Genomic DNA, 23,640 nt, shown 5'->3' on the forward strand with positions numbered 1-23,640 from the left:
AAGATCTTCACCAATCCTACATCAGATAGAGGGCTAATATCCAATATATATAAAGAACTCAAGAAGTTAGACTCCAGAAAACCAAACAACCCTATTAAAAAATGGGGTACAGAGTTAAACAAAGAATTCTCACCTGAAGAACTTCGGATGGCGGAGAAGCATCTTAAAAAATGCTCAACTTCATTAGTCATTAGGGAAATGCAAATCAAAACAACCCTAAGATTTCATTTTACACCAGTCAGAATGGCTAAGATTAAAAATTCAGGAGACAGCAGGTGTTGGAGAGGGTGTGGAGAAAGAGGAACACTCCTCCACTGCTGGTGGGGTTGCAAATTGGTACAACCACTCTGGAAAGCAGTCTGGCGCTTCCTCCGAAAACTGGGCACCTCACTTCCAGAAGATCCTGCTATACCACTCCTGGGCATATATCCAGAGGATTCCCTACCATGTAATAAGGATACATGCTCTACTATGTTCATAGCAGCCCTATTTATAATTGCCAGATGCTGGAAAGAACCCAGGTATCCCTCAACAGAAGAGTGGATGCAAAAAATGTGGTATATCTACACAATGGAGTACTATTCAGCCATTAGAAACAATGAATTCATGAAATTCTTAGGCAAATGGATGGAGCTAGAGAACATCATACTAAGTGAGATAACCCAGGCTCAAAAGGTGAATCATGGTATGCACTCACTAATAAGTGGTTATTAACCTAGAAACCTGGAATACTCAAAACATTATCCACACATCAAATGAGATACAAGAAGAAAGGAGGAGTGGCCCCTGGTTCTGGAAAGACTCAGTGAAACAGTATTCGGCAAAACCAGAACAGGGAAGTGGGAAGGGGTGGGAGGGAGGACAGGGAAAGAGAAGGGGGCTTACGGGACTTTCGGGGAGTTGGGGGGCTAGAAAAGGGCATATCATGTGAAATGTAAATAAAAAATATATCGAATAAAAAAAAAGAAAAAAAAAGGGCAATTGCACACATAAACATAACACCCCTAATCCCCAACCTATAAAAACTGACCATGTCTCTCTTTCAATGCACAATAAACACATCAAATTATCATCACAGTTTCTCACTGACAACCATTGCGATTTGAGCCCATCTACTCAGAAACTACAATGTACTTAGCATTCAGCCTTATCTTGCATTCCATTTCTTCCCATCCAATTAATACCATGATCCCATTGTATCACAAATACATCTGAAACCATACCATGGTTTATTCATGCAGTCCCTTAAGGCTAGCTGTATGTTTCCTGAAGTTCAACTGGTTTGGAGTCCATTTATTTAATCCTTTAATAGGAAGGATTCTCTGGCTAGCTTGGTGACACCTACCTGTAATCTACAGTTGGGAGGCAGGATTGCCATAAAATCCTAAGACCTGCTTGGTCTGAGGGAGCTCCAGGTCTAAACAGTGAGACACTCTTCCAAAGTAATCAACCAACAAGAAAATCTTCACTTGTGTTTTCTATTCCTGTATATATATATATATATATATATATATATATATATATATATATATATATGTTTTTTGGATTTGTTTTTTTCAAGACAAGGCTTCCCTGTATAGCCCTGGCTGTCCTTGAACTCACTCTGTAGACCAGGCTTCCCTCGAACTCAGAGGTCAGCCTGCCTCTGCCACTCAGAGTGCTGGGATTAAAGGCGTGTGCCACCACTGTCCAGCATGTATTTCCTGATTCTGGTCTACAGAGTGAGTTCCAGGACAGCCAGGGCCACACAGAAAAACCCTGTCTCAAAAAACCCAAAATAAAGAGAAAAAAGGGAAATTCATATCTCTTCATATAAATAAAAAGGAGGCACAATAAATAACATGTGATACAGCAAAACAGAACATAGGAACAAGGAAAAATAAAAAAAAGCACAGTATCAAATGGAATTCTGACATCCTAAAAAATAAGCTACCTGACTACAAGAACTTTGTATGCACAGACAACTCATTTTTCAAATGTAGCAAGTTTTCACCAATGCTATTAGGAAAACTTAACATGTATAGGGGAAAAAAAAAACCCAACCCTAGATTCCTCCTGCTTAGTATGAAAAATCACTTTAAGACTTTGACTTTAATGATAAACTAGTTAGAGGGGTAGGCTGACATGCTTTTAATCCAAGAGTTTGGGAGGCAGAAGGATTGAGTTCAAGATCAGCCAAGTTCAGAGTTCAGATAGCCAGGGATACTGAGAACTGTCATGAAAAGTGTTATCACAAAGCAACAGCATACTATAAGAATTTATCCATAACCAGTGACACTACTTTATATAGGTAACAAAAAAATTGAAGTCCGCCAATTCTAAGGGTAGGCATGGTAGCTTTTTCTTTAAAGTGAGGCCATCTCTATAGTTGAGTATCAGGACAATTTTGAGAGAATGTTGCCAAGAAAAAAAAATTAAGTTCAACCCTTGTCAATTAGCACAAACGAAAATGGAAGTATGCAGCAGTTAAGAAATTAGAAATTAAAGCCCATTTAGTCTTAGCAGTTGGGAAGCAGAGACAGGTGGAATAAAGACCAATCAGTCAAAGAGAAACCCTGTCTCAAAATTAAGAAATGGGTAGGGAGGGCTGGATAAATGTGATCAAGTCACTGTTTGACAATTGTCACAGGGAAACCTCATCATGTGCACAATTGGGCTAGTTAGGACACTGACACTAGTGCACCTAATGCACTTACTCTGAAAACTCAATAACCATGGAAGTGGAACATGTACCAAGGCACTCTGGTTAATCTTCTGACACAAACTGAATTGAAGAAATATTTACAACTGGATGTTTATTGCAGCACTCCCAAGTATCCACTGTGGGATGCCTAAGGAAATAGCTCATGATCAAGTTTACAATCACTGAGATGGTGACCTGCTGCTTTAAGGTCATGATTGTGTTCACTCTGCTCAGTCTGTACAGCTGTGTCAGCTTATCACAACCTTCACAGAACAGAGCACTGTCAATGGATTGGCAAAACAATCCATTTACATACAGCCCACACAAATCATGTACAAGAATCAACTCTGCAGGCCATACCAAATGCTGTCCTGATCACTAGACAGATTAACAGGGAAATCCAGGGCCCTGGAGACCCCATCTCAAATATCCCAGTACTAATACAGTGCATTTTCTTCTTGTCTCTGCCTTTTCTGGATGTTTATCACATCTAGTTTTCATTCTCAAATCTTGTGTCACTGGCCCTAAAAATAAAAAAAACAAAGAAACACAGGCATTACATTACTGCCAAAATTAAAACAGAACATAACAGACCTTTGTAATGGTCCATCTCAGAAGCCTGATCCATAGTTGTGGTTTTTCAACAGGAATTCAGGTTCAGGATAGGATTATCATAGACTAGACCAACTTCATTAAGTTCAGAACAGGGCTGGAAAGAAGGCTCAGCAGGGAAGAGCACCAACTGTTCTTTCAAAGGTCCTGAGTTCAAACACCAGCAAGCACATGGTGACTCACAGCCATCCTTACACAGATCTGATGATCCCTTCTTCTAGTGGGGCTGAAGACATCTTCAGTGTACTTACACATAATAATAAATACATCTTAAAAAAATGTTCAGCAGAAAAAAAAAAAAAAAAAACAGAGCAGCACTCACATGCACTCCTGTTCTAGGATCTTTACAGACCACAGACATCCCAATGGGTCAGCAATCTCTGCTGGCAGAAAGAAAGAAGTACTGTGACACATTATTAATATGAACTGCATAAAAACAGTAAATAAGACCACTTCACGTAAGCACAAAAGTTTTCTATCAGAAGCTGTATTTATCTTGAGGTCATCAACTTCTGGATATAGTTCATCACTGTTCAGACCAGGTACGTCCCACAACTTTAATTTGTACCCAATGAATTCACTACAGTCATTCCAAATTAAAAAAGGCAAGAGTACTTGGTTGACTTTGGTTTGCCCGAACTATTTCAGAATACACTTAAGGGAAGCTGATTCTATTTCAGAACAGTAAAAATGTATGCTGACAAAATATAAACCTAGGTTACTTACACACCTTTGAAAAGACTCAGGTTTTAATCAAGTTACTTTCTGTTACGAAGTCTCTTGGATGCTATGGGCTCCCCTCCATCTAATGAAAAGAAACAAATTCTAAGCATCACACACCTCTTCCTATTGCTCTAATACTTCAATTAGAAAACTAAGCTATATTGCCCTTTCCTTGGCATCATTTTGCAACTGTTTTGACCATGGGAGGAATGATGTCGCCATTGTTCAGGTGAGAGGACTCATGTGCATATAATCGGGTTTCTCTTGGGTGTCACCAGTACCTTCTGAACAGCACAAAAGGCCTAGCATATTTTTCTGCAAACCCTGCTGTGTAAGAACCCACCCACGGTGGGACCAAGGAACCATAAAGCAAGCAGCCTTCAACCAGGCTGTACAGTCCCAATCTCCACAGGGCCTAGGCTCCAATCCAGAAATCCCTTTTGCTGCTGCACATTTTCCCTAGGAAGTTTACATGGGTACCTTGCTCCACAGACCCGGAGCCTCTAAATTCACTCTGCATGCCCACATTTCGGGTGGTCATCCAAGCACTTAAACTACACACCTACAGAAAAGAAGGAATGCTCAGCTTTCCAAACAGCTCCCATTATACCTTCAGTTGAGGGAAATGGAGGATGCCCCTCCCTCTAGCACTGATTGGACAGAAGAATACATGGAGCAATGCCTGGAGGTGTGCTCAGTGGTCTTTTCCTCCAGGGCATTCTTGGGCATGGTGAGCGACTGCCACATGCCTGTCCTGTTCTGTGTGCACTACCACAGGTTCCACACCACCTGTCTATTCCGAGTCTGGCGACCCACTAAGCTTGATGTGGAGTGGGAGTGGCGCCAGAATTCAAAGGAACAACAGCAGTTGGGGGTGAGGTCTCCTCCAACTTCCAGCCTAGTTGGTTAGCACAGATTGTTGTCAGCTGGAAGTGGCCTTGACCTCACCCTAACTCTAGCCCAGATGGCAGGGGCACCTCTGAAGGGACCTTGGAGGACAGAACTATGCAGATGAAACTAAGCAGCCCTGCTCATGTATGCACAAGTATGTGGAGGATGAAGGACAGCCTTAAGTGTTGTCCCACGAACGCCTTTTTTTTTCCTTTGAGAAAGGGTCTGTTACTGATCTGGAGCTCACAAATGAGGCTAGCCTGGCTGAGTCTAGGAGATCCTCCTGTCTCCAGCTACCAGCTCTGAAACTATAACCATGTGCCACAGCGAACAACTTTTTTATGTGGTTCTGGGAGTGAATCCATCTCGGGTCCCTGGGCTTGCAAAGCAAATGCTTTACTGAGCCATATCCACAGCCACAGTATTAGGCTTTTAAGGCTACTAGATAAATGTCATCTTCAAAATGATTTTTGTACATCTTTTTAATTTCATTTTTTTTTTTTTGGTATTTTTTTGGATTTGGTTCTTTGGAGACAGGGTTTCTCTGTATAGCCCTGACTGTCCTGGAACTCTGTAGACCAGGCTGGCCTCAAACTCAGAAATCTGTCTGCCTCTCCCTCCCAGAGTGCTGGGATTACAAGTGTGCACCACCACTGCCTAGATTTTTAATCTTTTTTAAAAAGGCTTATTTATTTCATCATAAATAAATAAGTAAATAAACACAATAAAGTAAACTGTAGATGTCTTCAGACACACCAGAAGAGGACACTAGATCCCATTACAGAGGGTTGTGAGCCACTCTGTGGTTGCTGGAAATTGAATTCAGGACCTCTGGAAAAGCAGTCAGTGCTCTTAACTGCTGAGCCATCTCTCAAGCCCTGTCGTTTAAATCTTCTGTGTTAGCTTTCATCACAATAACAAGAGAATTTAGATCAGTGGTTTTCAACTTGTGAGTTGAGATCCCATTGACAAACCTATATCTGCAAAAACATTTACATTATAACTTACAACTAGCAAAATTATGAATTAGCAGTGAAAATAATTTGATGGTTGGAGGATCACCACAACATGAGGAACTGCATTAAAAGTCTGCAGAATTAGGAAGGGTGAGAACCACTTATTTAGGTAATCAACCTTTGTAAAGAGAAAAGAATCATTTTTGGTCATGGTTTGAAATCTCTAGTGCATTACTGGTTACTGCATTCTGCCGGGCCTATGGTAAGGCTGGGGATTATGTTGGAAATGTGCAACAGAGTAAAAGTATTCATCTCAGGGCTAGGAAATGAAATAGAAGATAAAGAAACCAGAGCCCCAGAAGTCTCTAAAAGTACACCTCCACTGACCTGAAGGCCTGGTCAGCTGCTTCTTAAAGTTTCTACCATGGGCTGGCAAATGTTCATTGTCAACTTGGTAGGACATAGAATGATATAAATATGGGATATAGATATGGGTGTATATGTGAGAGATATAGGTGTAACTGCGTGGATGTTTCCAGAGAAGTTGAACAGGTAGAGAAGATCATGGTGAACATAGATGGCATCAACCCCTGAGGAGAGGGGGACTCAGACAGACTAAAAACTGAAAAAAGGGGAAAGCTAATTGGGTAGCAGTGTTCATTCCTGACTGTGAAGGACATGTGACCAAGGGCTTCACACTCCTGCTGCCAGTCTTGGAGCCATTTTTTCCATCACCCTTTTTCCTAATTGGTAGATTATATTCTCAAAGCAGGAGCTAAAATAAATGCTTCCTTAAGTTGTTTCCCTTGGGTACTTTGTCATAGAAATGGAAAAATACAGCCATCTTTCAGTATTGCCAACAGGAGACCAACCCTCTCACACATAGAGTTTTGCAAGACACTGAATATCCAAATTACTGCATCTTGCTTTAAAAATGAAAAGGATGAATGGAGATCTGAGTTAACTAATAGCATCTCAATTTTTTTTTATTTTTGGTTTTTTGAGTCAGGGTTTCTCTGTGTAGTCCTGGCTGTCCTGGAACTCACTCTGTAGGACAGGCTGGCCTCGAACTCAGAAATCTGCCTGCCTCTGCATCCCAAGTGCTGGGATTAAAGGTGTGTGCCACCACTGCCGGGAATAATATCTCAAAATTACTGAGACTCCAGCCTCATAACCATGTCATCAGAGCATGTTGTTAGTGACATCATGGTAAGCACTGATGGTGAACAGTGGGAACAGGAAAGAGGCAAAGTGGACCCTGGCAGGGAAGAGAATGTCAGGCCCAGTGCCTCACAGAAAATTGAGATCAAGCACAAGAGGGTGAAGTGGTTTTTCTTTTGTACCATGCATGTGCAGTGCTTGTGGAGGCCAGAAGAGGGTGTCAGAATCCCTGCAACTGGAGTAACGGGTGGTTGTGAGCTCCTCGGTGGGGGATGGAAACTGAATACAAGTCCTGTAGAAGAGCAGGTAGCTGCTTTTTTTTAATAAGGTTTTTTTAAAAGATTTATTTATTGTTATATGTAAGTACACTGTAGCTGTCTTCAGACACACCAGGAGAGGGCGACAGATCTCATCATAGATAGTTGTGAGCCACCCTGTGGTTGCTGCGATTTGAACTCAGGACCTTGGGAAGAGTAGTCAGTGCTTGTAACTTCTGAGCCATCTCACCAGGCCCAGTTAGTTGCTTTTAACAGCTGAGCCACCTTCCCTTTTGTTAAATTTTAGAGGCAACATTTGGCTACATTTGCCCAGTAAGGGATCAGAATTGTTAACTGGACTCCAAGAGAAAGGTCTGGACCATAGAAAGGCTAGTGGACTGACTGGTTAAGGACTTTAAGGGCTATTACAATTACAGTGGCCTGGGATTAGTGCCACAGTATGTGCAGATGTCTTGTAGTAGCTGACCTTGGAAAACATAGTACTTATAAGAAGTGGTTACATAATAAATGTGTAAGATCAATGGCACAATTGCAGCTTTCAGAAAAACCACAGGAAAATATATACACCAAGCTAAGTATAATACACACAATTCATTTATTTCAAAGCAGAAAAATAATCTTAAATATTCAAGAATACTATTGTGTCACTAGAGTGATCCCATACTTCCCACCCCCTCTGGTCTGAACTACCTAGTAAAAGTGAGGCTTCATAAAAAGGCACGCAGCTGCCAATCCTATGAGAATTAAAAACAAAAACAAAAAGAGTAAATTTATGAACTCAAAAAAAAGTCTCATCTTTGTGGATATTGATCCATGAGTCTCAAGCTCAGGAGTGGGGTTAGGGCTTGAGTGCCACTGGCATAAGAAAGTAACTTGAAGCATGAAAGGAGTGAGGTCACCAGGAAATCATATAGAGAACAGGAGAAGGTGCAGCCCAGGGGCCCCGGAACACTGGAGACTGGAAAGTTCCAGTGGAGGATGAAAAGCTCACCAAGGAAACACCTAGAGGGGAAAATTGGAGAATGTGGTATCCCAGAATTGAAGTGTTTCAGTGAGAAATCAGCCAACTGGACTGAATGCTTCTAAGACTCTGAGTTTGATAGTGGAAGCAACCATTGGGGTTGGCCATTGTTGGCATCCCATTGTAGCAGAGCAGCGATGGCTGTTCATCTGAAGGTGTGAAGGCAGATGTGGATTAGCAGGTAGTGAGGAGTGTAAGGAAAGGAGTGTTTTCAGATAGAAGTGGGTGGTATTAGACATAGACATTGTGTGGCCTTAGGATGCAGGAAAGTGGTAGAATTCCAGGAGCCAAATCTTTGAAAAGACAAGAGCTCCTTCACAGAATAGAAGTGAAGTCTTTGATCAGAATATGAGCATGGCATCTGCTAAAACAGAAGAGGAGGCGGGTGTTGACAGAGGAAGTCATATGCAGCCTGCCCACCATCACATGACTATGAAACTGTGTGCTTTGTTGTAGATTAGACCATTTTCTTTTTTTTCATGGAGTCACGACACCTGCACAGCCTGTGCTTGGAATACCACTGTCTTTGGCAATAGTTGTTTTTTCCCTCCCCAGAGTTTATGAGAACTTCTCTATTTGGCTACAAGAATGTTCATCTGCTAGAGACCCACAGCCAAACAATTGGAGGTGGGGTCTGGGAGGGTGTCCCTGAGGAAGAAGAAGAAGAAGGATTTTAGAAGGAATAGGGGTTAAGGACATCAGGACAACATGGTCCACAGAATCAACTAAGCAGGGCTCCTAGGAGCTCACAGGAATTGGAGTGGCCATCAGGTAGCCTGCATAGGTCTCCACAAGACCCTCTACATACATATTGTGTAGCTTGGTGTTCTTGTGGCATTCCTCCCAGTGGGAGTTGGGGGAGGTGTCTCTGACCCTTGTGCCTGCTCTTGGGACCCTTTTCCTCCTATGAGGTTGCCTGACCCAGTCTTCATATGAGGGATTGTGCCTAGCCTTATTTATGGTGTTATGTTGTATTTGGTTATTTCTGGGCCTACTCTTTTATGAAGGGAAAATGGAGGGGGCCATCTAGGAGGAATGGAGGGATGGGGATGTAATGTATGAGAGAGGAATAAACACAAAAGAATGTATATCCTCTAGTGTCTGAACACTGCCTCCATCCCTAGTCAAGTGAAAAGAGCTCCCATGGCCATAACCATGGGACCACCACTTTGAGGCCACTGTAAGGCAAGACAAGCTGGCCACGCGGGAAAATACTCACTGTTTAACTAATCTTATCTTTAAAAAAAAAAGATTTATTTATTATTATATGTAAGTTCACTTGTAGCTGTCTTCAGACACACCAGAAAAGGGAGTCAGATCTCATTACAGATGGCTGTGAGCCACCATGTGGTTGCTGGGATTTGAACTCCGGACCTTTGGAAGAATAGTCAGGGCTCTTAACACCGCTCAGACATCTCTCCAGCCCATCTTTATCTCTTTATGTGGGGAAAGTAGTGAGCCACGAGAGCCACTGCTTTCTTGGTAACCTTGACATCTATAATTCTTAGAGTGGACTGCATAATGAGACTGCTACCCCTGTTGTTACTCAATTAACAGTTTAGCGCAAAACCAGAATTATCCCAGCATAGAAGACACACAGTCTTATCAGTCTACGAATTTCAGGGTGGTACCTCCTTGTCCAAGGACAAAATTCTTGTCCTTAGAAGTATCAATAATTAAGAAAGAAGATCCCGGGTTACTAAGCCAGTTTAGATAGTGTGGATAATGTGTGTTCTGTGTGGGTATTCTTTTGGCCACATTAGTCAATATTGCCCCAAACATGGCCATTTTTATAAGCACCAAAGGTCATAAAATATGGAACAACACAGGCTCTGCTAATGGAGCCTGTCAGACTAAGATTGACACCAGGTGTGATGCACTTGGAAGTCTGAGACAAGAGGATTGCAAATGCTGAGCGTGGTAGCACACTGCTTTAATCCTAGTACTCAGAAGGCTGAGACGACGGGAGGATCTCAGCCCGGTCTCCATATGGTGTTCCAGGAGAGCCAGGACTACATAGAGACCCCGTCCCAAAACAAAACAAACAAAAGAGGATTACAAATTCAAGGTTAGCTAGCTACACATGATGAAGGTCTGTCAGGGTTTGAATATGGAACCTCTCTACACAGGTTTATGTGTTGAGGTACTGGCTCGCTGCTATTGGTGCTATTGAGGTGAAAATCTTAACCTTAGTGATGAGTTATCCCATTTAAAGCTGAATGGACTTTCAAGAGGTGGAATCTAAGTAGGAAGAAAGTCACTAGCAGTGAACCTTTGCAGGCTAGATCCCGTGCCTATAGTTTCTGTTTCTCTCTGTTTCCTAGCTGCCCTGAGGTGAGCAGTCTCTTTTACCACATGTTACACTATCTGGGTACTGTTCAGTTTAGGCCCAAGGCAATTAAGCCAGAGACCATGGATCAGAAACTCTGGACTCAGAATCTATGAGCCCAAATAAATCTTTCCTTCTCTTTAAGTTTACCTTCTCAGTTATAAAGCCACCAAAACTTTTACTCAAAGGAATTTGAATTAATAGCAAGAGAATACATCACAATGTCTGTACATAATACATTAGTACATAAATGATCTGAGATGGCTACCAGATATACCATCTTTTGGTATACCAGATATACCAAAGGAAAATCTGCCTGCTATTGGGTGTTTTTGAAAACTAGAGCACCAAACCATTGTGACCTTAAAGATCTATATGACCTTAAATCCAATGCTGTCACTTAGCATATGGGACTCACTCATTGTATTAATAAAACAATCTTAGCAAATCTTCACTACTACATACAATTCTGCTTCCAAGATATAGTCTGACTAGGGCCTAAGAAATTAATCAATTTTATTAACAAATAGTTATCTTGATGAAGGGGTCTAACAACCTACCAGGGGCACTTTCTTTCTTTCTTTCTTTCTTTCTTTCTTTCTTTCTTTCTTTCTTTCTTTCTTTCTTTCTTTCTTTCTTTCTTTCTTTTATTTATTTTGACTTCATGGCACTCAAACTTCAAAGATATTTTAGCTGATGTTTTGGCTTGGTTTCCAGACAGATCTTCAGACCTCAAGTGTAATGGAGTTTAAGGCTCTATCTTACCTAAGTGAGCTGGCTAGTTTTATGGCAACTTGATAGAAGCTATCTGGGATGAGGGAACCTTGATTTAGAAGCATTATTCTCGAGACTAGGCTGTAGGCCAGATTGTTGGGGATTTTCTTAATTGATGACTGATGAGGGATGTCCCAGCCCATTGTGGGTGTAGACACCCCTGTGCTAATTATTCTGGGTTCTATAAAAAAGCAAGGTAAGCATTTTTCAGTAAGTAAATAAGTAAGCAGCAATCTTCCGTGGCCTCTGGATCACCTTCTGCTTCAGGATCCTGCCGAGTTCCTTCCTTGACTTTCATCAATGATAACAGTGATGTGGAAGCACAAGGCAGATAAACCCTTCCCTCTCCACATTGTGTTTGCTATCATATTCCATCACAGCAGCAACAGCCCTAACTGAAACACTAAGGATGACCAACTTCTGATTGAAACCAGTCTTGTGCATTCTGTCCTATGGGCCAAAAGTTCTATAACAACAGTGTGTGTATGGGCTAGTTTCAATAGCAACTGTCTGGTAATATTTGTAGATATGGGTCTCATATATGAGCTAGTCATGCAGCTGATGATTAATACTAATAGACTATGGAATGAAAAGTGTAGCAACAGCTTGGAAACGGAAAGTGTATCCATTTGTCCTTCACGTTGCAGACCCAGGACAAAGGACCATAGAAAAGGAAGCATAAAATGAACTTATACACTGAGCTAGCAAGGGCTCAGGATTGTTCAGTTCTATGTAATGTATGATGTAAAAATATACTCCATGCACAAAAACTGGTCAAACTGAGGGCATAGAAAAATGCAGACTGGGGAGGGGGGGCAGCTGGAGACATGACTCAGAGGTTAAGAGCACCGGCTGCTCTTCCAGAGGTCCTAAGTTCAATTTCCAGCAACCACATGGTGGCTCACAACCATTTGTAATAGGATCTGATGCCTTCCTCTGGTGTGTCCCAGAAGAACCACAATGTACTCACATAAAGAAAATAAATTGAGAGAGAGAGAGAGAGAGAGAGAGAGAGAGAGAGAGAGAGAGAGAGAGAGAGAGGCCAATCTGAGGGAAGCATTTTGTCAGTTAAGGTCTCTATTCCCAGATGATTTTAGCTTCTGTCAAGCTGACTAAAAAACTAGGGTTAGTTAGACAACCTCTGAGAACCAGCCAAGCCCCAGGATCTGTGTGGAAGGCCTGGCTGGAAGAATGTTTGGTTGTCGGTTTTCACTGGAGTCGAGAGAGTAAACATCCTTAGGGGTTGCTGACTGGTGTCCAGAAGGGAGTGCATGAGACTTGACAGCATCCCTTGGCTACCCAAGATACATCTCTGTCGTCCTCTGTCAAGCAGCCACACCTTACTTTGCAAGCAGGTGTGGCTGATGAAACTGTACTAACTCTTCCTCAGTAGCCTAATGGTTCCTGGCTGGGTCTTAAAGTCTGCAGTGGTCAGAGAGATCGTTGATGTTCTGGTGATGCCTCTAGTTCTGTTAAAATGCTTCACCCATGGTGGATTAAAGCCTGGTGGGTAGACCAGGCACCTACTAGGCTGCCATATACAGTCTCACTCAGGTAGGGCACTCTGGCTTTGGCCCCAGCTCCTGGGGCATGGGTGCTGAAGACGGAGGGTTCACATCCCATCAAATGCCAGAGCCTCTAGGTTTTCATGCTGTCAGAGGTCTGTGAGTGACAGTGGGTGTGTTTTGTTTACCAGGCTTGGTCTCCATGGCTCAGTCCTGCATAGAATTTTGCAGGCATGGTGTTACTTAATCCTTTCCATGGCCCTGTGAAGTAGCTCAGAATAAACAATTTGTTGGTCACATATATGAGGCTTTGAAAAGTGAAATTACACACATAATTGACTCCTCCTCTCTGTGGACTCTTCCTCTCCTCTTTCCCACCAAGTCTGGACTTCTGACAGGGTCCCCAGGTGTATCCAGGATGTAATCTGCATCCTGGGCCATGAGACTCCATCATCCTGCGTGACCTTCCTTGTCAGGTCACAGGGCCCTGGCAACCTGAGCTGGCCATGGGCATCCATTTGATTGTTGAGGTTTGGTATATTGCTATGTATTATAATGCAAATTCTATACTTGAAGATTTAGGCCTAGGAGTGACATCTCATGTTTATAGCTTTCTTTGTGTAAACTTTGTTCTTGATTTAAAGATATTGGTTAAATAAAATTGGCTGCAGCCAATTACAGGAGGGATTAGAGGTAGGTGAGTTTGGAGTGACTTGGTTGGAGCAGGGAGAGATGAGGGGCAAAAGAGGAGGAACAAGGGAGGAGGAGGAAGCCCCCATGAGGGGAGAGGAACCGTGAGCACATGGACAGGAGAAACTGCAAATATTTGGGATACACTTCTGGGGAGGTAGCCAGGCTAGCAGTTAGAAGAGTAGATTGACAGTGACCCCCTCCCCACCCCCAGTAATTGTCAAAGCCAAATAACCATAGTCTGAGTCTTATTTATTTGTAAACTAGTTAGGGTTAAGCTTAAGTTTCTCATACTCCACCTATAAACAGCAACTCCAGCAGTGGCTCTTTACTTTTCTCAGCTCTTTCAGAGTCTGGTAGATGTCCTGGACTACACTAGTTCGCTAATACTAAGTACTGAAAATAAGCTTTCTCCGCCGTAATTTGTAGTGCTGAGGAACATCTTTAGCTAAAACAGTCAGAGCCTATTATCTTATTTTTAAGGTGTGGCAAAGCTTTCATTCAAAAATCCTAAAAGTCAATGGCTAGTTACGTGTGACCCTCCTTTCCTTCTACATGAAGCCAAGTGTCCATTATCTTCCCCTTGAAAACGAGTTGCTGCCGAATGGTGGTGGCACACACCTGTAATCCCAGCACCCTGGGAGGCAGAGGCAGGCAGATTTCTGAGTTCGAGGCTAGCCTGGTCTACAGAGTGAGCTCCAGGAAAGCCAGAGCTATACAGAGAAACCCTGTCTCCAAAAAAAAAAAAAACAAATCCAAAAAACCAAAAAAAAAAAAAAATGAAAAGAAAAGAAAGAAAAGAAAGAAAAGAAAAGAAAAGAAAAGAAAAGAAAAGAAAAGAAAAGAAAAGAAAAGAAAAGAAAAGAAAAGAAAAGAAAAGAAAAGAAAAGAAAAGAAAAGAAAAGAAGTTGCTGCTGGATGGTGTATGCCTTTAAACCCAGGACTCAGATGGCCAAGGAAGGCAGACCTCTGTGAGTTCAAGGATCTTGGTCTACAGACTGAGTTCTAGGACAGCCATGTCTTAAAAAAACAAAAAAACAGAAAACAAAACAAAAAACAAAACCCCTAAAACAAAACAAAACAAAACAAAAATAAATGATCAAACAAAAACACCACCAAAAAAACCAACCAACCAAAAAGCAAAAAAGAAAGAAACAAAACAAGTTGCTACTCCTGCTTTTTTATTCCCCAAGCTGAGTTGGCTTTGGTGTTGGTGATGTCTTTGGCAGGGTGTGTGTGTGTGTGTGTGTGTGTGTGTGTGTGTGTTGGAAATCAAACCCAGGCCTTCATAACATGTACCTTAGGGTTAACAGTCTTCTTGAAGCAGCCCCACACCCCATATTCATGGGCTTCAGTTTTTTCTTCAGTCTAGGTTGGTTTCTACTTTGTATTTTCATGGAAATTGTGTTTATCCAATTAACTTATTGGTTGGATTCCTATTCCCTCTTACCTAACTCGACTTTCCTAGAACAGTTCTTAAGTCTGTTAAACTTCAGAGAAAAATTGCCTAAGCATCTACAAAATTTGAGAAATGTTCTTTTCTTCTCAGAAGGTAGGTATCAATTACAAAGAGTAATTCCATCCTGGATACAGCTTAGAAATATTGTATTTTGCAAAGGCAGCTGATTTCAAAAAGCAAGGAATAATATGGGCCAAGACAAAAGAAATAATGAAAGCCAAAACAGACATCTGGAAAGCAAGAGTGTGGCCTGGTGGAATGGAGTCCAGGAGGAAGAATGGACAAAGAGTGGGAGGACCACACTGAACTATGACTAAACACTTGCTGCCCAAGGAAGGGTAGAGACTTGGGTGTTTGTGAAAGTGGATGAAAGCAAACCTAAGTCGGAATAATGACCTTTTGACCTTCCTATGTATTATTAGGAACTTATAACTGAAAGATTATTTCAAGTTTTATTTTTTCAAACGGCTCTTTTAATTTTTTTTAGTGCCTTTTAAATTAAACTATAATTAAACCACGTTTCCCTTCCCTTTCCTCCCTTAGCCCAACACAGGTTCCTTCCTTATAACTTCTCCATGTCTGACACCTCAATCTCAAATTGAGTGACTTTTTTCTTTGATTATTATTGTTACACATGTGCATGCACATACACACTCACACAGACTCAGACACACATACACACACTTATATAAATGCACAACATGTAGATGGCAATCTGTTGTTTTTTGTTGTATATATGTGGCTACAGGACTGACCACATTGTACTGGATAACCAATCAGGGCCTCAGTCCTGGGATGGACTAATCATCTCTCTTGGCTGTCATTAGTTGTCTGTGACATATTTCCCTGCTTTGGTATGAGCAGTTCTGTGAAGAGACACCATGACCAAGGCAACTCTTGTAAAGAAAGCATGTGATTGGGGTCTTGCTTACAGTCCATGATCATCAGGCCAGCATCTGTAGTGGAGAGCAGTGACTGAAAGCTTTAAATCCTGATCCACAGGCAGCAGGCTGAGAGGAAGCAGAGGGGAGGGGAAAGGAGAGGAAGGGAGGACAGGGGAGAATAGGGGAGAATAGGGGAGAAGAAGAGGGAGCAAGACTGGGCTGGGGCCTGGCTAGGCCTTTGGAGAGGTTGTCTCCTCCCCCCCTTCCCCCCCACAACTAAGCTGGCTGGCAAGTCACCCAACACTTCTGATAGCTACCTCTGGCCTTTGTTCTGTGAACAATAGGCTCCGCACCTCGGCTATTGACACCGCCCCCAAGCCGGTGTTTACCTGAGTCGCCAGCCCGAAGGCAGACGACCCGCTGAGACCTGGAGCCAGAGAATTCACAGGACCGCCTCTGAAGCCACAGACTTGTGGGGGGTTAGTCGATCCCCCAAAAGACTATTTAACCTGTCTTAAAATTATTAAAACCAGTCTTGACCGGAATCCCCGCCTTGACTCAAATCTCTTGTCATCTCCCCTGTCCCTGTAACCTCAAAATTCTCTCAACAGGTAACCCGGTTTACATGTGGCTGCTGGCAGCTACATAATTGGTGCCTGAACGTGGGAAAACCTGGTACGGGAGAATTTCCTGAGGTAACCCTATCCAGCGAAGCTTCGCAAGAAAGGTGAAAAGGAATGGTATCTGCACGGTAAGCAACATAGAGGTCAAAACTAGCGCTAGTGAAAAATTGTGTCTATCGTTGTGAGTGCAGAAGGGATACGGTTTTTCAAGCAAACTGTGTTAGCCCGGCACAGTGGCTGCTTGGGTTGAAAAGATAGGGAAAATGGGACAAGAAAGTTCGTGCGAAAATTGCGCACGCAACATTCAAGAGTTGCTTCAGGCGAAAGGGATAGGGTTTGATGAAGAAAGATTGGAGGATTTCTTGGACCAGATATATTCCTGTTGTCCTTGGTTCCAAGAAAAACGAACGTTAAATGAGAGAACTTGGCTGAGAATTGGTAACTCGCTAAAGGCAGCCAAGGCAGACAATATCACTCTCTGCCTCTGGACTCTGATTAAAGACATCATAGACGAAGGAGGTTTGGAAGAATTAGGTGTTATTCAAGAAAGTGAGGATTTTCAAGTAAAAGGCCTTGTAGAGAGGATCCCTGTAATAGAAGATTCTCCACAACCTAAGTCTCGTAAACACAGAGACAGTTCGGATGAGCCTATTGTAAGAAAAAAAATAGCTCATCCCGAGAAAGGAGCGACCGAAGTTCATGGAGAAAATTGGCCCCCCGTAGCGCCATCTGCTCCGCCTGTGACTTTGATGGCAGAGGCCGAGATCCAGAAGGGCATGCAATTACAAAAGTTAGAGTTTGAAATTAAATTGCAGAAATTGACTAATGAATTACAGGAGCTAAAAAGGGTCTCTAATACTAGAGAGAACAATAACTCGGAGACCCGCCAGTCCCCATTAGAAAGAGTTATAAACCAGGCCCGCGGGGAGGGGCAGGATACGTCAGAAATCTTAGCTTTTCCAGTCCTTGAGATAGAAGACCAGGACAATGTGATTAGACAATATCAGACCTTGGAATTTAAGGTGATAAAAGAATTAAAGCTAGTCGTAGCCCAGTACAGCCCGACAGCTCCCTTTACACAGGCGTTATTGGATACTGTGATAGAGTCGAATCTAACTCCACAGGATTGGAAAACGCTGTGCAAAGCTACATTGTCGGGGGGAGATTTCTTGCTTTGGAGTTCTGAATGGCGTGAGGCTAGCAAAAGAACCGCCGCCACTAACACTCAAGTAGGCCATCCAGAATGGATTGCGGAGATGTTACTGGGGGAAGGCCTATATGAAGGAAATAATAACCAGATTGGGTTTCCCATCGAAGTGTATGTGCAGATTGCGGTGGCCTCCCACCGTGCTTGGAATCTGTTATCAGCTAAGGGAGATCTTAGTGGAAATCTAACAGCTGTGAAACAGGCTCCCGACGAACTCTTTCAAGATTTCGTAGACCGATTGCTAAAAACGGCTAATAGAATTTTTGGAAATTCTCAGGTAGAGAATCCGCTGGTTACTCAACTAGCCTATGAGAATGCTAATGCGGCCTGCCGGGAGGCCATTAGACCCCAGAGGGGAAAGACAGACCTAGCTGGTTACATCCGTCTTTGTTCTGAAATCGGTCCCTCCTATAATCAGGGTTTAGCTATGGCGGCAGTGCTGCAGGGAACCACGATCCAGGAGATTCTTTCACAGAGACGAGGGAATAGAAGGTGTTTTAAATGTGGTAGTCTGAGTCATTTTAAAAGTGATTGTCCTGATAATAAGCCTAGTATAAACGGGCAATCAGGTGGTCCACCAGGAACATGCCATAAGTGTAGAAAAGGAAATCATTGGGTAAAGGGATGCAGGTCAAAAAATAATTTCCAAGGTAGACCCGTGTCGGGAAACGAGGGGAGGGGCCAGCCCCAGGCCCCGTTGCATCTAAGACAGACTGTCTGTGGGGCACAGCTGCTGCCAAGCCAAGGAAATCCATCTTTGACCTCGCCAGAGCTACACCAGGAAGTGCAGGACTGGACCTCTGTTGTGTGTGCCAGGCCGTACTAGTGCCAGAGATGGGTGTTCCGGTTTTACCCACGGGAGTCTTCGGACCATTACCCGAAGGCACTTGGGGATTGCTGTTAGGACGAAGCAGTTCTACTGTAAAGGGACTGCAGATTTATCCAGGAGTCATAGACAGTGACAATGAGGGAGAAATTAAAATTATGGCTGCTTCCCTTCATGGTGTCATAACTATACCGGCTAATCAAAGAATTGCTCAGCTAGTTTTGGTTCCTTTACATCCACTGCCTTCCAAATTCATTAAAGATAAAAGAGGGGAGGAAGGCTTTGGCTCCTCCGGAGTGTTTTGGGTTCAGTCTATTACAAATAAAAGACCTAACCTTAAATTGACTATTGAAGGAAAGAGTTTTGAAGGATTAATAGATACGGGAGCTGATGTTACAATTATTAAGGGACAGGACTGGCCGAGTAATTGGCCATTGACAGAGACCCTAATGCATCTGCAGGGTATTGGTTACGCAAACAACCCCAAACAGAGCGCGAGACTTTTAACTTGGAAAGATGCAGAGGAAAATTCAGGACAAATTCGGCCTTTAGTGATGCAGAACTTGCCGACTACCCTCTGGGGTAGAGAACTTCTATCTCAGATGAATTTAATTTTGTGTAATCCTAATGAAATCGCCTCTAAGCAAAAGACAGTGTCGGAGGAATCCGTACCTGCTCAGGGGCTTGGAAATGAAGGACAAGGCACTAGAAAGTTTAAAAACCCCCAGGGAAACCCTAACTCTAGAAGTCTGGGGCATTTTCGGTAATGGCCACTATCTTTCCTGCACCCCACGCTGATAAAATTCAATGGCTTAGTGACAATCCTGTGTGGGTTGTTCAGTGGCCTTTATCTAAGGAGAAATTGGAGGCCGCCTCTCTGCTGGTGCAGGAACAGTTAGAGGCGGGACATTTAATAGAGTCATTGTCTCCATGGAACACGCCAATATTCGTAATTAAAAAGAAGTCCGGCAAATGGAGATTGTTACAGGATTTAAGAAAGGTAAATGAAACAATGTTGCCCATGGGAACCTTACAAGCGGGTCTTCCATCCCCCGTGGCTATCCCAAAAGGGTTTCATAAAATAGTCATAGATTTAAAAGATTGTTTCTTTACCATTCCTTTGCACCCTGAAGATTGCAAAAGGTTCGCTTTCAGTGTTCCTTCTATTAACTTTACAGAGCCTATGCACAGGTATGAGTGGACAGTGCTTCCCCAGGGTATGGCTAACAGCCCGGCCTTATGCCAGAAATTCGTAGCACAGGCCATTCAACCTGTGAGACAGAAATGGCCAGATATTTACTTTATCCATGTCACAGATGATTTTCTAATTGCAGGAAAAAATCCTCAGACCTTGCTTTTATGTTTTAGAGATTTGCAGCAAGCCTTGGTCGCTAAAGGGCTGCAGATAGCTTCAGAAAAGGTTCAGATCCAGAAGCCATATAATTATCTGGGTTTTAAACTTACAGACCAGTCAATTTTTTCCCAGAAGATAATTATCCGCAGGGACAATTTGAAAACTTTAAATGATTTTCAGAAGTTATTGGGTGACATTAATTGGCTTCGGCCGTATTTAAAACTTACAACAGGAGAATTGCAACCTTTATTTGATATTCTTAAAGGGGATGCTGATCCGACATCTCCTAGGGTATTAACTTCAGAAGGACTTTTGGCTTTACAGACAGTGGAGAAAGCTATTGAAAATCAATTTGTTACCTATATAGATTATTCCTTACCTCTGCATCTGCTAATTTTTAATACGACTCATTCGCCTACAGGTTTATTATGGCAAAAGGCTCCTCTGATGTGGATTCATTTGAGGGTGTCTTCTAGGCATAATATTTTGCCATATTTTGAGGCAGTGGCCCAAGTAATTATGCTTGGTAGAAAGCAGGCACTGACTTATTTTGGTAAGGAGCCGGACTTTATTATACAACCTTACAGTGTAAATCAGGATGAATGGCTAAAACAGCATAGCACAGATTGGCTGCTAGCGCAGATTGGTTTTAAAGGGTGTATAGACAATCATTATCCTCAAGACAAGTTAATAAAGTTTTTAAATATGCATGAGGTTGTATTTCCTAAAATGACATCTCTACGGCCGTTGCAGAATGCACTCCTAGTTTTCACAGATGGTTCGTCAAAAGGAAAAGCCGGATATCATGTTAACAATCAGCAGGTGGTCGTAGAAACGCCTGGGTTATCCACTCAGTTATCAGAGCTTACAGCAGTGCTGTGTGTTTTTCAAACTGTAAATAGTATGTTTAATCTCTTTACTGACAGTGCTTATGTTGCATTTTCTATACCGCAATTAGAAACCTGTGGCACGTTTAATTTTAATACGCCAGCTGGATCCTTGTTTTCACAATTGCAAGGTATCATTCTTGCTAGAAAAAATCCTTTTTATATAGGACACATCAGATCTCACTCGGGTCTCCCTGGACCTCTGGCTCAGGGTAATGAGTGCATTGACAAGGCGCTAATTGGCCAAGCCTTGGCACTTACACCCATAGAATTGGCAAAACGTGATCATGATAAATTTCATCTTTCGAGTCATACGTTGAGACTCCGCCATAAGATCACAAAAGAGCAAGCTAGAATGATCGTAAAGCAATGCCCTAATTGCTCACTTTAGCACCAGTGCCCCATTTAGGGGTTAACCCACGTGGCCTTGTGCCCAATCAAATTTGGCAAATGGATGTAACTCACTATGCAGAATTTGGGAAATTAAAATTTATACATGTTTGCATTGATACGTGCTCAGGATTTATTTTTGCTTCCCTGCATACGGGAGAAGCCTCTAGAAATGTAATTGATCATTGTTTACAAGCCTTTAATACCATGGGGGTACCTAAGGTCATTAAGACAGACAATGGACCAGCCTACACTGGTAAGAACTTTATCTCATTCTGTAAGGAATTTAATATAAAACTTAAAACTGGAATTCCTTAAAATCCAATGGGACAAGGAATCGTGGAGCGTGCCCATCGCACACTTAAAAATTGGCTTATTAAAACTAAGAAGGGAAATTTATATCCTCCTCGGTCTCCAAAATCACATCTTGCCTTTGTTTTATTCGTTTTAAATTTTCTCCAAACGGATGCTAAAGGTCAGTCCTCTGCAGACAGACACTGGCATCCAGCTACTTCCAATTCCTACGCCATGGTTAAGTGGCGGGATCCTTTAAATAATTCATGGAAAGGCCCAGACCCCGTTTTAATATGGGGAAGAGGTGCGGTTTGCATTTTCTCACAGGAGGAAGACGGAGCGCGTTGGTTGCCAGAGAGATTGGTAAGACAAGTGGATTCCACCCCCAAAACTGTTGGTAAGTATAATTAATTCAAAGGCTGTTTTCAAGCCACCTCCCAGTTACTTGGGGAGGTATAGTTCCTTTGTGTTCTTGCAAATTAAGTTGCAAGCCAGGCCTCTTGCCTGAGGCCACTGAATTTCACTTAAACAAAAACCGGTTTGAGCTCCCAAGACTAACCAGACAGGTGTTCTCTTAATCTCCTTTTATATTTCAAGCAGATAACACTCAGAAGACGAAATTCCTTCAGCGATGGCCCTAGGTTGAGGATGGGTAGCCTTTACTGCCAGCCAGCGCTTAGCCGCAGAGAATTTACTCTGCCAGTGGAATTCCTCGGAGATGAGGCTGCATGGTACTCGGAATCATGCGTGTTTGTTATTACAACAAACATGGGCATCAGTTGAGGTGCGAGGCGAGGCACTGCAAGGGAAAGGGAAAAAATTCCTGGCTCCGAGTTTCCCTGAAAAGCACACCCAGCTGCATGAGGGTTTGACATCGAAAGACTGTCCTGGAAAAATAAAAGGCGGTCTAACCCCCCCCCCCCCCTGAAAAAGATGTCCGTAACGCTTAAGGGGGCTAGGGTCTCTGCTTTCACTCACTGATAAATGCCCGTCATCCATTGGATGAACTTAATTATTTCCACTGAGTTGTTTAAAATTAATAATTAAGGGGGAATTGTCTCCTCCCCCCCCCCCCCCCCCCGCAACTAAACTGGCTGGCAAGTCACCCAACTCTTCCGATAGCTACCTCCGGCCTTTGTTCTGTGAACAATAGGCTCCGCACCACGGCTATTGACACCGCCCCCAAGCCGGTGTTTACCTGAGTCGCCAGCCCGAAGGCAGACGACCCGCTGAGACCTGGAGCCAGAGAATTCACAGGACCGCCTCTGAAGCCACAGACTGGTGGGGGGTTGGTCGATCCCCCAAAAGACTATTTAACCTGTCTTAAAATTATTAAAACCAGTCTTGACCGGAATCCCCGCCTTGACTCAAATCACTTGTCGTCTCCCCTGTCCCTGTAACCTCAAAATTCTCTCAACAGGTAACCCGGTTTACATGTGGCTGCTGGCAGCTACAAGAGGTCAAAGCCCACCCCTAGTGACATGCCTCCTATGACAAGGCCACACCTCCTAACCCTTCCTTTATAGTTCATTAATTTGGGGACCAAACATGATCTTATAGGGGTCAGTCTCCTTCAAACCATCATAATGTCTACTGGTATTGCCATTGTACCAGTCTTGTTTATGCAGTCATTTCTAGGAGAGGCAGTCTTACAGCAGAATTCCTGGTATTCTGATTCCTAGAACCTGAAAGATGTTTGAGTGTCAAATCTCAGCTCTAGGAAAGCTGATGCAGGAGGATTGAGTTCAAGGCCACCTCGGCTGCACAGTGAAGCTCTACTTAAACAAACCAATCAACCAATTACCTTAATCTCATTTCATTTTATCCATATTCATCTGAGGAAGAAGTTATAAGCAGATTTGTGCTTTTCTAACCTAGAAAAATTCTGAGGGATAACATTGTGATCTTGCTTTCACAATTCTGAAACGTACCAGGATCTGGATTCTGAAATCAAACTTGTAGCGATGAATGATTTATAGTCCTGAAGCTATTTGTGAAGCTGAACCAAATGTGGCAAAGACCGAATCTCTCTCTTTCAACATAAAGTGGTGAAATTTCCACTATTTCAAAATTTTGCTTTAGTTATAGCCCTA

General features: G+C 42.8%; 1 protein-coding gene and 1 non-coding gene across 2 annotated transcripts in view; one reads left to right on the forward strand and one right to left on the reverse strand.

Annotated features, from left to right (window-relative positions):
- Nucleotides 1-3,291: 3,291 nt before the first annotated feature.
- LOC127690288 (small nucleolar RNA SNORD50) lies at nucleotides 3,292-3,363 on the reverse strand. The gene has a single exon (XR_007979017.1). It is a non-coding gene; the product is annotated as a small nucleolar RNA SNORD50 (small nucleolar RNA).
- A 1,382-nt stretch (nucleotides 3,364-4,745) lies between these two features.
- The window catches only part of LOC127689676 (zinc finger protein ZFP2-like), a 39,478-nt gene continuing 20,583 nt past the window's right edge, over nucleotides 4,746-23,640 (forward strand). Inside the window, 1 exon segment of the mRNA XM_052189331.1 lies at nucleotides 4,746-4,892. Within this exon segment, the coding sequence (XP_052045291.1) occupies nucleotides 4,746-4,892 (147 nt within the window).

Source organism: Apodemus sylvaticus, chromosome 7 (assembly GCF_947179515.1).
Source record: "Apodemus sylvaticus chromosome 7, mApoSyl1.1, whole genome shotgun sequence".
In the NCBI taxonomy this organism is placed as follows: domain Eukaryota; kingdom Metazoa; phylum Chordata; class Mammalia; order Rodentia; family Muridae; genus Apodemus; species Apodemus sylvaticus.